This window comes from Hippocampus bargibanti, linkage group LG07, assembly GCF_051943395.1.
Source record: "Hippocampus bargibanti isolate YZ-2025 linkage group LG07, ASM5194339v1, whole genome shotgun sequence".
Lineage (NCBI taxonomy): Eukaryota > Metazoa > Chordata > Actinopteri > Syngnathiformes > Syngnathidae > Hippocampus > Hippocampus bargibanti.
In genome coordinates this window covers 3,450,766-3,467,162 of record NC_142740.1, presented here as the reverse complement: position 1 = coordinate 3,467,162, position 16,397 = coordinate 3,450,766, and the positions used below count along the sequence as shown (strand labels likewise).

Sequence of the window (16,397 nt, the reverse complement as noted above, 5' to 3'; positions counted from 1 at the left end):
TTGAGATCTTCAACACGTTTTCAGGTGAACCGAATGATCATGTCCTCAATGTGTCGGTGACCTAACACACTAGCCTACGACCCCCCCGCGTGACGTCCGCCGGGGTGCTGATTAGCACGCAGATGTAGAATGTCAGCGCACACGCCGCCGACCGCCCGGCGCGGTTTGCCTGGACTCGACGCTCGGGGAGCCCCGATAGCGCGTGACTCTGCGCCGTGTTGGCCACACAACCACGACCGTGTTTGGAAACATTGAGGCGACGGAGTGGGAGGGGGGACGGGGGACGGCAACATTTCAAGGCAACTGAAGCATGTGCGCTTTCGCTTGGCCGAGCGAGCGCGTAAAACGACTACGGCGGAGAACAGATCCAGGAAAATAACAGGGGAGGGAGGCAGTTGACATTTGGATTCTTTCTTTTCAACGATACTTTTATATGATGTTTTATGTTTCTTATTTTTAACAAATATAGTGTAAGTGGAAATATATATAGTGTAATATATTTTAATAAAATATAATATAAAAATATAGTTTAAAAGAAAAAAAATATATATATATACAAAATATAGTGTATATACGAAATATAGTGTAATATATATATATATATATATATATATATATATATATATATATATATATATATATATATATATATATATATATATATATATTGTATTCATTTATTAATGTATTTATTTATTTATATAATTCTTTTAAACTATATTTTTAAACTGTATATATATTTCTTTTTTATACGATATAACACTATATTTCTTATATATATATAAGAAATATAGTGTAAGTGGAAATATAGTGTAATATATTTTAATAAAATATAATATAAAAATATAGTTTAAAAGAAAAAAAAAAATATATATATACAAAATATAGTGTATATACGAAATATAGGGTAATATATATGTAAAAATATTGTATTCATTTATTAATGTATTTATTTATTTATATAATTCTTTTAAACTGTATATATATTTCTTTTTTATACGATATAACACTATATTTCTTATATATGTGTATATATAAGAAATATAGTGTAAATGAAATGTAGTGTAATATAGTATAAAGGTAGTGTAATATAGTATAAAATATATATTGTAAGTGAAATATAGTGTATATACGAAATCGTGTAATATTGAATAAAAAAGATTGTATTTATTTATTTTCAACTATATTTTTATAATATTTTTTATTATATAACACTATATTTCTTATATATATATATATATATATCAGAATCAGAATCATCTTTATTGCCAAGTATGTAGAACACACAAGGAATTTGTTTCCGGTAGAACACGCTGCACTAGTATCGTTGTCAAAAAAACTGCTAAGTGGCACTATACAGTTCCATTTTGGCTACTGTTGAAAAAAAAAATATATATATATATATATATATATATATATACAGTGATACATTGGCTTACGAACTTAATTGGTTCCCAGACAGAGTGTGTAAGGCGAAAAGTGTGTATCCCAAAAATGAATTTCCCATAGGAAACCATTGAAATGAGAATAATCCGTTCCCAGGTCCACATAAAACACTTTTTTTTCTACTTTCTAATTTTCTAAGCCTTAATACTACACAAATATACCTTATTTTATGTATAATAAATGTGCTATGGTATTATAATTAAAGAAATAAACTGTACTGTGTAATACAGTGGTTTTATTTACCTTTGTGATGGTCATAATGGCTTGATGGAATGGAGTGGCCGCTTTCATCAGCATTAAACATTAAATAGCTTAAACATTAAAATTTAATATTAATAGCTATTTAAATAACTATACACACACGCACAGACACACACAGCACATACATAAAATCAGCACCACAAATCACCAGGAATTGTCTGACTGTCATCGACTAACAAGGATGGAAGAAGGAGACGTCGCCAAAGGGACCGAAAGATTCAACCTCGCCTCCCTCCACGCTTTCCTCCCCCCCCCTCAAACAAACACACTTAACACACGTCCGCCACGGGCCGCATGCCCAAGCAAGCGTCCTGGCGGGAGAAAGCCTGCAGTCATCACAAAGTGGAAATATTTACCACCACTCTCCACTGTGGCTTCGAGGGCATCACATTAGCCTTGACAGGCAATGTGAGGACACACCAGCGCAAAAAAAAAAGAACATCACCAACTTCATAGCTCTAAATATCAAGGAGCACTTTGGCTAATCAATCAATGACGCCATTTAAGAAGCAAGTGACGTTAGCTTAGAAATTAGCATGGGTTTTCGTTTTACGTTGGTTACTACTCGTCATCGCTTCATGTTACTAGCTGTCAGAGAAACATTGTCTTTTACTGCCGGCAGGAGACGCAGCCATTCATGACAGACGACTGAAATCTGAAGCCCTCTGCCAAGCTATTTATTGAGAGTATATGCAAATTTAAGTGATACATTAGTAAAACAGTTTTTTTTATTAGAATTTATTAACATTTTTATTAGAAACAAATTCCTTGTGTGTTCTACATACTTGGCAATAAAGATGATTCTGATTCTGATTCTGATTCTGATACCACACCCCTGGACGTTCTAAGCGCGAACAGCTGTAAGCAATAAAACATTGTGTCTTCCATGAACTGATAAAATTTTAATCTGGCAAATGAGCTCTTCCTGTGAAGGAGTTTCAAGTCTTAAATTACTTCGCTGATAAAGGAGTTTCCCAAGTCCTGAATTCTGTCCAAGGCCAGATCTCCTAGATCACAGGTGTCAAAGTCAAGGCCCGGGGGCCAAATCCGGTCCGTCACATCATTTTTTTTTCGGCCCGCGAAAGCAAATCAAACTTGTTGAATTCCATGATGATTGCTAAAATCTGAGCCGAAATTTCATATTTTTGGATGTCAACCACAATAAAAGTCATTATTCTTGACTTCAGATTTGAAAAGGAGTTATTTATTAATTTGCTGTGTGCTCTATATGTAATATTTGAAGGGATTTAAACATTCTAATGAGTTCCCCAAATTCATAACGGCCCTCGAGAGGAAACCATAACTACAATGTGGCCCGCGGCAAAAAAATGACTTTGACACCCCTGTCCTAGATGAAGATGACAGTTTAACTTGGTGTGTCTGTTGACCTCAGATTGACCCCAGGTTTTCTGTGTTTCAATTGTGTATTCGAGTCACACATGTTGACTAAGCATATAACAGCGTGAAACTTTGAAATATGATAACTTCTTATTCTCCATCACTAGCCGAAGCTCGTTGCTAGCATACTAGCGTACAAGAAATTTGGAAAGAGTGATTATCATTTTGGAAGTCATTCTATTTTGAAAGGCTACCAGTCCAACTGCATATTTGCGTTTAATGGATCCCCAACAACAGCTCAAAAAATAATAATAATTATGGCGGTGTTTTATTTTGAAAATCACTTCATAATGTTGCCAGCTCACCTGCTTTTGTTGTTGGTGGGTGATGAAGCGTCCAAAATTTTATTCCCAAAAATTTGTGATGATGATTATTTTATTTTGAAATGTTGGCACCTTAATGACTTTTATTTTTTACAAAAATCCATTTAAAAAAAAGTCACACATAAAAAACGTATCCTGTAACTGTAACCTTGAGAGTTTTGAAAGGTAAAAGTGCTTATAAATTAAATGTGTTATTATTATTATTATTATTATTATTATTATTATTATTAGCTATCTATTGGCTAGCTAGCTAGCTTTCTATCTATTTGAGTTACTTCCGGGTTGAGTGAACGCTGGCGCGTGTGACTGCCGCTGCTCACGCACATAAAAAACTTATCCTGTGACTGTAAAGTGACCTTGAGAGTTTTGAAACGCGCTTATCAATGAAAAGTATTGTTATTGTTATTGTTATGATGATGATTATTATTATAATAATAATAATTATTATTATTATTGTTATTGTTATGATGGTGATGATGATGATGATGATTATGATGACGATTATTATTATTAGCTATCTATTGGCTAGCTAGCTAGCTTTCTATCTATTTGAGTTACTTCCGGGTTGAGTGAACGCTGGCGCGTATGTCTGCCGCTGCTCACCCACATAAAAAAACTTATCCCGTGACTGTAAAGTGACCTTGAGAGTTTTGAAAGGTGCTTATAAATTAAATGTGGTGTTATTATTATTATTATTATTATTATTATTATTATTATTATTATTATTATTAGCTATCTATTGGCTAGCTAGCTAGCTTTCTATCTATTTGAGTTACTTCCGGGTTGAGTGAACGCTGGCGCGTATGTCTGCCGCTGCTCACCCACATAAAAAAACTTATCCCGTGACTGTAAAGTGACCTTGAGAGTTTTGAAAGGCGCTTAGATATGTATGTTGTACATGTGTGTCGTTGCAGAACACGCTGGAGACGTGCAGCATGTGCAGCAAGCCCATCATGGAACGCATCTTGAGAGCTACGGGCAAGGCCTACCACCCTCATTGCTTCACCTGCGTGGTCTGCAAGCGTAGCCTGGACGGCGTACCCTTCACCGTCGACGCCTCCAACCACATCCATTGCATACACGACTTCCACAAGTGAGTACGCCACACTCAACGATTAGCATTTAATAGTCCCGCAATGAGGACATTTTTAGTCGTAAAATAATTAGTAAAAGTCGCCATAACTTTGTTGTTTTTATCGTTGTGGCTGAACAGGAAGTTTGCGCCACGCTGCTGCGTGTGTTCTGAACCCATCATGCCCGCTCCGGGTCAGGAGGAAACGGTTCGCATCGTGGCTCTGGACAGAGACTTCCACGTCCATTGTTACCGCTGTGAGGTACGTACATTTACAGTGATACCTCGGTTTACGAACCCTTTGGCTTACGAACTTTTCGGTTTACAAACGTTACATTTATGAACATTTTACCTTGGCATACAAACTATTTTTCGGGATACACACGGAGCTGCCACAATGAGTGATGTGTCGAGCCCGTTCTCCTAACAAGAAAATGGCAGCCGACTGTTTTCGTCCTCTATTCCCCGCCCCCAGTCTTTGGTTAAAGCCACGTGATTGGTCTAGAACTCAGCAGTGAGGGGAGGTGGTTAAACATTAAAGAGATAGACAGACGACAGAGAGTGACAAAATGGATAGAAAACAGTGAAATGTGGACTTGTTTCAACTTTGATAGTTCAAAGGCAGAGTGTAGACTGCAAGGGTAAAATATCCCATCAATCTGGCTCCACAAATAATCCGCACAAGCAATCTGTACACTTGATGCAAAAAGCTATCAATCCATCTAAACAGAACACATTGATGAGGAACTAGGTAAAATTATCGCAGAGAAAGCACCTGAAAGAAGAAGGCTACGTTCCTCATCAAGTATTTAATACCGATGAAAACGGCCACTCCATTCCATCAAGCCATCAACGACCATCACAATAACGACTTTATTATATAGTACAGTTTATTTAATTAATTATAATACCATTTCACATTTATTATACATAAAAATAAGGTATATTTTGTGTAGTTTTAAGACTTAGAAAATTAGAAAGTAGAAAATTATGTTTTATGGGGACCTGGGAATGGATTATTCTCATTTTAATGGTTTCTTATAGGAAATTGTTTTTTGGGATACACACTTTTCGCCTTACACACTCTGTCTGGGAACCAATTCAGTTCATAAGCCAAGGTATCACCGTACTTCGTTTTGGAGCTTTCTCATGAAAAATATTGCAGTTCACCTAGCGTAGCCGAAATCTTAAGATAAGGTGTGCTAACATGCTAACATCGTCTGTGTTTGGGGTACAGGACTGCGGCTCTCTGTTGTCTGAGGGTGACAACCAGGGATGTTATCCTCTGGATGGACACGTCCTGTGCAAGAACTGTAACACGGGACGCATCCAAGCGCTCTCCGCCAAGGCCACCACTGACCTCTGAACCGGCAACCGATATTTGTTCTCGGCTCTTTACGTGGTCAGCTAGCTCTTTTTCTTTCCTCCAGTTGCTAGCACACATGCTTTTTCTCGCTCGCTTGGATGAATACATTTAGATTCACTGTATAATATGGTTAGCCTAGTTTAGCAGGAAAAATGGCTAACTGCTAATCTGTGAATGTATATTACAAAAAAATTAAATTACAAATGGATAGAAAACGTATTTAAGGCTAGCATAATCAATTTTGATTCACAGTTAGCCAGCAGATTCTGAACATTTCCCTCCTTTCACGATGAGCTAGGCTAATCAGTGTTGTAGCGTATCTTAGTAGCATTTTCAAAACTACAGATATCATATGTTTTGCATACAAATTGGTAACATGGATCACCTTAGATAACGACTGTGTCCAAACGTGCTACATTTATGCTAAATTAGGCTAACCAGCAAAGAGGCATCAACATTTTTGCCATTTGTGACCATTCCAACATATTGTTTATCATTTTTACCGATCAAAATCATGCTAAAATTCCATCATCACTGTATCACTGAATACTGTTAGCCTAGTTTAGCAGGAAAATGGCTAACTGCTAATCTGTGAATGTAGATTACTAAAAATTGATAGAAAACATATTTAAGGCTAGCATAATCAATTTTTGATTCACATTTAGCCAACATTTTCCACATATCACGATGAGCTAGGCTAATCAGTGTTGTAGCGTATCTTAGTAGCATTTTCAAAACTACAGATATCATATTTTTAGCGTACAAATTGGTAACATGGATCACCTTAGATAACGACTGTGTCCAAACGTGCTACATTTATGCTAAATTAGGCTAACCAGCAAAGAGGCATGAACATTTTCTCCATTTGTGACCATTCCTACATATTGTTTATCATTTTTACTGATCAAAATCATGCTAAAATCCCATAAACAAAGCCTCGTTTTCGTTTTCATGAACGATTTTTCTTCCTACGCAGAAAAAATGCAACTTTCTCTTTGTTTAGGTGCTATCAGAAATTTAGCCAACTACTTGGCTAATGTCAGTCGCATGGACACTTTATCAGAATTTGTATGGGTTATGTATTTTTTTTTTTATGTGTACATGGCAGACCATCACCGTTGCTATCTTTCTAACAACGCCGGTACACCACCGCTTGACGCTACAACCAGTATTTTGCTCAAATTATCATTTCCCGCCTTTATCCGAAGCAAAGCTAAAAAGCTAATGATTCATTCTTTCGTTACGATAGAAGCTACAAGTAGCCCAAATTAGCATGACGAGAGCTTCCTGATTCAAAAAAGTGTAAGTATCACTTGCCGATTTTTGTCACTATTATGCTACGCTAGGCTATTTGGCAACTAGCTGCAGACATTGCAAGCAGGCGACAAGCTAACAGAATGTAGTTTGAGCATGTTTGAATTAGCATAAAGACAGCTGACTCAGGGAGCGTTGTAGTTTGACTACCAAGTGTACGACACTCTCCATTTTTTTGTAGTCCACTCATAGTGGACATTTTTTTGAGATCATAGATGCTAACGTTATGCTAACATGTATCTAAGAGAGAATTGTAGTTTGGGGGATTTTTTTTTTTTTGTCCAAGTGTACGACACGCTCCCATATTTTCATTATTTCCTGCCATTGATGCTAAGCTAGTCCATACGTATGACGCTAGCGCTAAATGGTTCGCACATAATGCACGACGTAAAGCGATTATTGGTCACATAAATGATGTTTTTTTTTATGCCGTTGTGTTGTTAGCTTGCTTTCTTTTTGTTTGAAAAATAAAAGTGCCTTTGCCCCTTTTTGTGACCAAAGTAAACAAACAAGATGGCTTCCTGACACGCAAACACACTGCAGTGTTTGATTTTTTTTTTGTTGCTTTTTTCCCGCCTTTTCCATAATAATAAAAAAAAAACACATCAGCATCTCATTTCTTTGTTGTTGTTGGTCATTAGTATGTTAGCTTATTCAAATAAGATCGTAGTTAGCATAGTAGCTGTTCTTCTGCAATACTTTTCTTTTCTTCTGTTTTCTTTCATTTCGGTGCGCTAACTTTAGCAGCTACATCTTTCTTACCATGCTAGCTAAGCTATTATTTATTTAATATTATTATTATTATTAGCTAGCTAGCTAGCTTTCTATCTATTTGAGACACTTATAAATCATTAGGATCTGTTGTTAGCTACTGTTGTTGCTAAAGTGAACATGTTCAGATTTTTTTTGTTAGCATTTTAGCTTTTTCTCCAAAAATCTATGGCATAATATATTATTTGTTATTTAGTTTTTGTTTTTTTCTGGCTGGCTAACTGGCTATCTAGCTCGCTATCTATTAGTTATATCGTTTTCTAGATAGCTAGCCAGTTGTATAGCTGGCTATTTATTAGCTATTTATTGGCTATCTATTAGCTAGCTAGCTTTCTATCTATTTATGCTACTTCCGGGTTGAGTGAACGCTAGGCGCGTGTGACTACCGCTGCTCACCCGCAGAAAAAAATATCCTGTGACTGTAAAGTGTCCTTGAGAGTTTTGAAAGGCGCTCATAAATGAAATGTATTATTTGTTATATATTTGTTAGCATGTTAGCTTTTTCTCCCAAATCTACGGCATAATATGGAATCTTTCCATGTTTCTCCACGTGTTTTATTTTTATTTCCTGGTCATCTTTTATTTTCCCTTTTTTTTTTCATGTTCCTTGGCTCGACAAGCTGCAGGCCAAAAAGCGCTGAGCTCGTTGTTCATGCGTTCGCTTGCGATGCTAAAGTCGCCGGAGGCTCTCCGCTCGCTTTGGTGCGCCTAAATCTGTTGTTTACAAACAAATTGATGAGGGATGCGCCCCCTGGCCAACACAAACCTCCGTCACCCTCCTCCATACTGTCCCCTCTTCTGCATAAATATCACGCCGTGACTTCACTGTCTCAATTTCTCTGCTGTCACTTTTTCCCCCCCCTCCTGCCTAAACGTTTTCTAGTAGGCTGAATTATTCCACGGAAGGGGTACGACGGGGTCAAAGGTGAATGAAAAAGGGGCGTCAGAACAAAGGACAGGTGGGTTGTAGAGTGGCAACAAGACAAAATTGTTTGTTTGCTAGCCTGTTTGAAACCTTTAAAAAAAACTACAATATTTGGGACGTGAACCAAACCGTTGCCACGAGGTGAGATATGGCGTTTAGTTAGCATTGTGGGCTAGCTTTGTTTTCAGTGAGGTTACATTTAGCCGCTGATCTTTTCATATGAAAGCACGATAGCTTTTTCAGCTAGCCCTTGGCAAGCTAGTTTGTGTCCTATCAGCATACTACTACTTTCTTAAAAAAAAAATGTGGGTTAGCATTCAAGCTATTCATCTGCACGTTAGCTTTTTCATCACATACCTTTGATAGCATATTACCTAGTCTATTGTTAGCACACGTGCCTTTATTTTTCATTTGGCCTTTGAGTTACACCCAGACCAATAAGGCTATAAACGAGCAAGTACTGTACTTATACAACAAAAAACAAACAACAAACTGTTAAAAATCCGCTACATGCTAAATGCTATTTTAGTGATTATTCAATAACCACTTCCGTTAGCCGCATATTATATATGTACATATATATATATATGTATGTAAAATGATCGCAGAGAAAGCACCTACAAGGGATCATTCCTCAAGATGGTCAAAGAAGAAGGTTACGTTCACTCCATTCCATCAAGCCATTAACGACCATCACAAAGGTAAATAAAACGACTTTATTATACTGTACATTTTATTTCTTTAATAACAATCCAGTAGCATATTTATTATACATAAAATAAGGTATATTTTGTGTTGTTTTAAAGCTTATTTAGTAAAAAAAAAAATGTTTTATTGGGGACCTGGGAACGGATTATTCTCATTTTAATGGTTTCCTATGGGAAATTAATGTTTGGAATACACACTTTTCGCCTGACGCACACTTTCTGGGAACCAATTAAGTTCGTAAGCCGAAGTATCACTTTATTTGTAATGTTCCCCTTTTTGTCGCTGTGAACAGTGAAAAGTGAGTATTTGTGTTACTAGCATGCCGTGTACTGTGACGTTCTTCATCTGTATTAGCCACTCCATTAGCTTAATTCTGAAACTGCCGCATTGGACATTGTTTTAGTCAAATGTAAGCTCTGTGACGAGCTGTCAAGGAATCCGGTATCCTCTTCCATTCATTCCGGTCTCATCTTTATCTTTCTTCACAGTTCCGGACGAGAATGAAAAGGTTGAAAAGTGAAAGTGTGTGTTTTTCTCTTTCTTTTCTTAGCCCCGAGGTCGCCTCAGAAGACCTCCTTAAATCATGAGAACCGCGTTACCTTTCCGTAGCGCTCCCGCCCGTAAGTCACTAAAGTCGGAAGACTTATCCCAGATCCTCACGACGCTCCCGCCATGAATATCAAGCAGACGCCGCTGCACTGCGCTAGCGCTACCGAAGACGCTACGATGATCACACTCGGTGAGAGTGCGGCAGGCCAGACGAAGGTCAGTTAGATAAATGATTCTTACTCAAAAGTTGGCTATCGAACGAGCTATCGAGCTATCTAACTGGCTGGCTACCTAGCTAGCTAAATATTTGGTATCTATTAGCTGACTGGCTAGCTGGCTATCTAACTAGCTATTGAGCTATCTAACTGGCTGGCTACCTAGCTAGCTATTTATTAGCTGTCTGGCTAGCTGGCTATCTAACTAGCTATTGAGCTATCTAACTGGCTGGCTACCTAGCTAGCTATTTATTAGCTGTCTGGCTAGCTGGGTATCTAACTAGTTATTGAGCTATCTAACTGGCTGGCTACCTAGCTAGCTAAATATTTGGTATCTATTAGCTGTCTGGCTAGCTGGGTATCTAACTAGTTATTGAGCTATATAACTGGCTGGCTACCTAGCTAGCAATATATTTGGTATCTATTAGCTGTCTGGCTAGCTGGCTATCTAACTAGCTATTGAGCTATCTAACTGGCTGGCTACCTAGCTAGCTATTTATTAGCTGTCTGGCTAGCTGGCTATCTAACTAGCTATTGAGCTATCTAACTGGCTGGCTCCGTAGCTACCTAAATATTTGGTATCTATTAGCTGTCTGGCTAGCTGGCTATCTAACTAGCTATTGAGCTATCTAACTGGCTGGCTACGTAGCTAGCTAAATATTTGGTATCTATTAGCTGACTGGCTAGCTGGCTATCTAACTAGCTATTGAGCTATCTAACTGGCTGGCTACCTAGCTAGCTATCTATTTGGTATTGATTAGCTGTCTGGCTAGCTGGCTATCTAACTAGCTATTGAGCTATGTAACTGGCTGGCTACCTAGCTAGCTATCTATTTGGTATTGATTAGCTGTCTGGCTCGCTGGGTATCTAACTAGCTATTGAGCTATCTAACTGGCTGGCTACCTAGCTAGCTATCTATTTGCTATCTATTAGCTGTCTGGCTAGCTGGCTATCTAAATAGCTATCGAGCTATCTAACTGGCTGGCTACCTAGCTAGCTATATATTTGCTATCATTTAGCTGTCATGCTAGCTGGCTATCTAAATAGCTATCGAGCTATCTAACTGGCTGGCTAGCTAGCTAGCTATTTGCTATCTAGTAGCGGTCTGGCTAGCTGGCTATCTAGCTAGCTATTTAATTTTCATTCGTAAACCAAAAAGTACGTAAGCCAAGGGGTCCGTAAAGCGAGCTATTACTGTACAGCAAACGTCATTGAAATAAAAACCCGCTATATGCTAACCGCTATTTTAGTGATTCTTCTATCACCACTTTTGGATTGGATTGGATTGGATTTGCCTTTATTAGTCTCACAGTGGAGAAATTTGTTAGCAGCCTATTAGCATGAGCTACATTTCTTGCGCATTTCCGTGATTCCGTGACGATGAAAAGTGATTTGAAAAGTTTCTGGATTTTCATTCAGATTTGCGAAGATGATAATCGGGCTGAACTCCAGTTGCACCGTTAAATGTAAATATGTGCGCGCTCAAGTCGATGAGTCTATTAGCGCTGCGTATATATTAATACAAGTCTCAGCATGAATAACAATTTTCTCCACATGACATTTAATTGAATGTTCTCGTCCTTAACGTGTCCGTGTCAGCGTTCACTCAACCCGGAATAACTCAAATAGATAGAAAGCTAGCTAGCTAATAGACAGCTAGATAGCTACTACATAGCTAGCTAGATAACATGTCTCCTGACTCAAATAGCTAGCCAGCTGGCAAACTAATAGATAGCTAGATAGCTAATGCATGGCCAGCTAGCTAGATAGCTAATATGTTTCCTGACTCAAACAACTAGCAAGCTAGACAGTTAATAGCTAGATAGCTAATAGTGAGTCAGATAGATAGCTAATAGATAGCCAGTCAGCCATATAGCTAATATATTTCCTGACTCAAACAGCTAGCCAGCTAGACAGTTAATAGCTAGATAGCTAATAGCGAGCCAGCTAGGTGGCTAATAGATAACCAGCCAGGCAGCTAGCTAATATGTTTCGCGACTTGACTTTTAATTTCGTTTCTCAAATTATTGTTAATTCTGCACTGTAATTTTACTCAAATGTATGTTTAATTTACTCTTTATTCTCTTGATGGACAATTGTGTAATTATGAGTGGAGCTATAATTATTTTTATTTTGAAAAATAAAGAAATAATCATTTGGACGCACAACAAAGACCAAAGCGATGAATTACTTACAGGAAATATCCCCCAACGCTGTTTTTGCAAACTCATCCAAGCTGAAAACTCCCCACCCCAAACTCACCCAACTTTTGCATGTCATTTAGCGTCCGAGTTTCTATTCAACATTTTGAATGTATTTTGACTTACGACCATTTTGACTTACAACAGGTTTGGTCGGAACGGAACTCGGCCGTAAATCGGATGTTACCTGTAGTTTCAATGTCGTAATTCCTCAGGTCTGAAATAATTTTAGATACCATGACGTCCCTGATCCATTGGTGAAAAGGATGATTTTATCATCTCCTCTTTCACCTAGAACTGCTTCATGTAACAAAGAGGGTACAGAAAGTGCTTAAAGGGCAACCGACGTCACTTTTTTGTTTTTTTACTGACATCGGAAAAACTTTTTATAGCATCTAAAATACCCAAAACACACAGGATGATATTTTTAGTCAAATGCAAAACACCAATAAAAATGACTTGTCCAAAATCTGCAAAAAAAATGAGCTGCGAATTGGGCATTTTCAGAAAGTCCCGCCCCCAGTTCGGGACGTCACGCCAAGCCGTCTTACATTGCTCTAGAAAACAATGGCTTCAGATTCGGAGAATATGCTTTCTTGTTGCACATCCAGTTATGAATATGATTCAAATAGTTCTGAAGAGGAAAGCATACATGTTTGCAATCGATTAAATTATTTATTCCGTGTCATTTTGAGGCAAACGGGCGGGGCGGGAATGTCTCACCCAAAAAGAGGCAAGAAAATGGCCACCGAGCTGTGAGGAATGAATCAGCCCGTTTCCACAGGCTGATACATTCCTTCCATGGAGCTTGTACTCCCTCTGCTGGTGGCTTTTGGGTGTAACACGAGGTTTAAAAAAAAAAACAGTACAGCAAAATACATTGACGTGATGGAAAGACGCTACAATGCGTCTTTTTTACGGTCAGGAGGCGGTCCTTTCGTGACGTCACGTACGGACTCGTTACCAACTCAAAAAACAAGACTTCCTGAATATTCAGCGCGAGTCTTAAAACGTAAAATATAGCTATATGCGATGGAATCTTATTAAAATACGCTCAGTAGAAGTCATTTGAAGCCATTTTACAAATTATGGACACAACTTGTCCGGAGACGTCAGTTGTCCTTTAAGAATAAATGATATTTGTGTTGTCATTTATGTTTTTGTTTTGACTTTAAAAAAAAGCAATTTCTCCGCTTGTGTGACTTTCCCATGATAAAACATTTTTTTCCCCGATGTTACAGTAACCGATGTTGCGCTAATCCAGCGCACAGACTAAAGTCAATGATAGTACACATAACCTGTGACATTCAGCTGCTAACAGGCGGGCGCGTACACTCGCCAACCTTTGCACTGCTAATCCAACACCCCCCCCCCCCCCCCAGCCACCGCGCCCCATCCCAAACCCTCCCAACACATACAAACACAGTAACACACACACACACTTCCTTTCCTCCAAAATCCCCTTAATCACAGCCGCTTGATCCCCGACAAAAAACAGTCGGCATAAATCAACCAAGGATAAGATGAGACCTCAACCAGGGTGAGACGGCCACAGGAGCACAAGAAACACTGTCTATTTATTTATTTATTAGAAATTAACTCATTCACTGCCAGACGTGCAAAAATGCCAAGCTTTTTGGGATAATAATAATAATAATAATGAAAATAATGAAAATAACAACAACAACAATAATAATAATAATAATAATAATAATAATAATGAAAATAATGAAAATAACAAAAATAATAATAATAATAATAATAATAATAATAATAATAATAATAATAATAATAATAATAATAATAATAATAAAACACACAAACCACAAAATACTACTACCACTAAACAGTTTGTTAAATAATTTGTCAAAAAAAACATGGTCATTTTTAATAATAATAATAATAATAATAATAATAATAATAATAATAATAAAACACACACACCACAAAATACTGCTACCACTAAACAGTTTGTTAAATAATTTGTCAAAAAAAACATGGTCATTTTTAATAATAATAATAATAATAATAATAATAATAATAATAATAATCATCATCATCATCATCATCACAATTATTATTATTATTATTATTATTATTATTTTCTAATTCTGATTTTCTGATTATTATTATTGTTATTGTTAGTGTTATTATTATCATTATTATAACAATAATAATAATCCATTTCATTTATAAGCGCCTTTCAAAACTCTCAAGGTCACTTTTCAGTCACGGGATAAGTTTTTTTCTATGCGTGAGCAGCGGCAGGCACACGCGCCAGCGTTCACTCAACCCGGAAGTAACTCAAATAGATAGAAAGCAAGCTAGGTAATAGATAGTCAATAGATAACTAATAAATAGCCAGCTAGACAGCTAGACAGCTATCTAGCTATCTAGATAGCTAGATAGCTAGATAGATAGCCTAGATAACTAATAGATAGCCAGACAGATAGCCAGTTAGCCAGCCAGATAGCTAATAGATAGCTAGCCTCACTGTGTATTATTGGGATAGCTATATAACTAATACACAATATCACTTTAATTCCAGGACCCACAGAATATTGAGTTTTAGGACTACCTAAACATTCAACGCAGCGAAAAAAAACTTTGACTCTCTTCTTTCATCAGAAAAAAGGAGTTGATTCCTAAATTATATGGGTCTGGAGTTATATGAGCTTGAAATGAGGGTGACTGTCCAAAATACAATGCAATACATACATATTGGTTTATATAGAGCTTTAACAACAGCTGAAGCTAGAACAAAGCGCTAACATGGAGAAAAAAAAAAGGAAATTCTTCCCCCTTGTTGAAGGGAAAAACATTGCCAGAGGTCTGGCCAGCACTTTATCTGCACCCAAGCAAGAAAAACCAGACCCCTGAACTAATTCGGAAATGGCGCTCTACGTCATATTTTCAATTCGTGAATGGCAGTGAATGATTTAACAGAAAAAAAAAAAACACAAGTAGGACCGAAAAAGACAGGAAGTACTTGCGTTTCACTTCAAAATAAAAAGACATTAGCCACTTCATATCAAGATCTGGATTAAACCTGTTATCCTTGATCAAATGCCTTCCCTCGCCTCAACTCATCCCCTTTTAAAGTTTAATTACTCCTCCGCGTTTTTTAGCATTAGCCTCCTTTGCCGCTCACCGTCCACGCGTCTTTTTGCTCCGTGCCGCTCGTCAATGATTCACGACCTACACGCGGGAAAGTCGTTTTGCAGATGTTGTGCGCTGGTTGGGCTCTTGCAATCGCACAACAGACACACACATACGCTAACTCGTTGCACGCACGTAGCGCCGGCGGGAGCTTAAATTGCGGGTTAGCCTCGGATTTACATCTCGGAATGTTGCACCTCGGGTGGGAAAAATGTGAGTGATACTCGCTTGCATTTGAAGAAATCATTAAGAATTAAAAGCGTCACGAACGACTGCGAGCTAGCACGATATTAAAAAAAAAAAAACGCAGTCACGTGTTGTGGCGTGTAATTGTTAGCACTCTTAGCTTGACTTGACACGGAAGAAGGACGAGGCTAGAAATCGTACGTCCTTCTTCCCAGAAAACTTTGATGGGAAGAAGGCAGGAAATAACAGGAAGTGGCCAAGAAGTACTTCATAGTAGCATAAAACAAACAGGAAGTGATTCGAAACAACAGCGTCTCAATCTAAAAACATAAATTGGAAGCGTCTTTGTAAATCGGAACAGCCGTATACTTGTTAACCCGACTTTATTTACGTGATAGTAACGCGGCTAACCTAGCTGCTACATTGTTGGTTTAAGCTAGCAAAGGCAGGAAATAACAGGAAGTGGCCAAAAGGTACTTCATAGTAGCATAAAACAAACAGGA

At 37.7% G+C, this 16,397-nt stretch overlaps 1 protein-coding gene across 1 annotated transcript; it reads left to right on the top strand.

Annotated features, from left to right (window-relative positions):
- Positions 1-4,347: 4,347 nt before the first annotated feature.
- On the top strand, positions 4,348-7,775 carry LOC148895149 (lipoma-preferred partner homolog). Its single transcript, XM_089001488.1, has 3 exons — positions 4,348-4,521; positions 4,642-4,762; positions 5,738-7,775. Exons 1-3 carry the CDS (start codon positions 4,364-4,366, stop codon positions 5,864-5,866), a joined length of 408 nt encoding a protein of 135 aa, XP_088857614.1. The 5' UTR covers positions 4,348-4,363; the 3' UTR covers positions 5,867-7,775.
- Positions 7,776-16,397: the final 8,622 nt, after the last annotated feature.

Bases quoted from the DNA above. Each gene is read 5' to 3' on its own strand.
- LOC148895149 (XM_089001488.1), top strand. From the start codon at position 4,364: ATGTGCAGCAAGCCCATCATGGAACGCATCTTGAGAGCTACGGGCAAG. The intron at 4,522-4,641 runs GTGAGTACGCCA...GTGGCTGAACAG, and splicing joins TGCATACACGACTTCCACAA to GAAGTTTGCGCCACGCTGCT. The intron at 4,763-5,737 runs GTACGTACATTT...TTTGGGGTACAG, and splicing joins TCCATTGTTACCGCTGTGAG to GACTGCGGCTCTCTGTTGTC.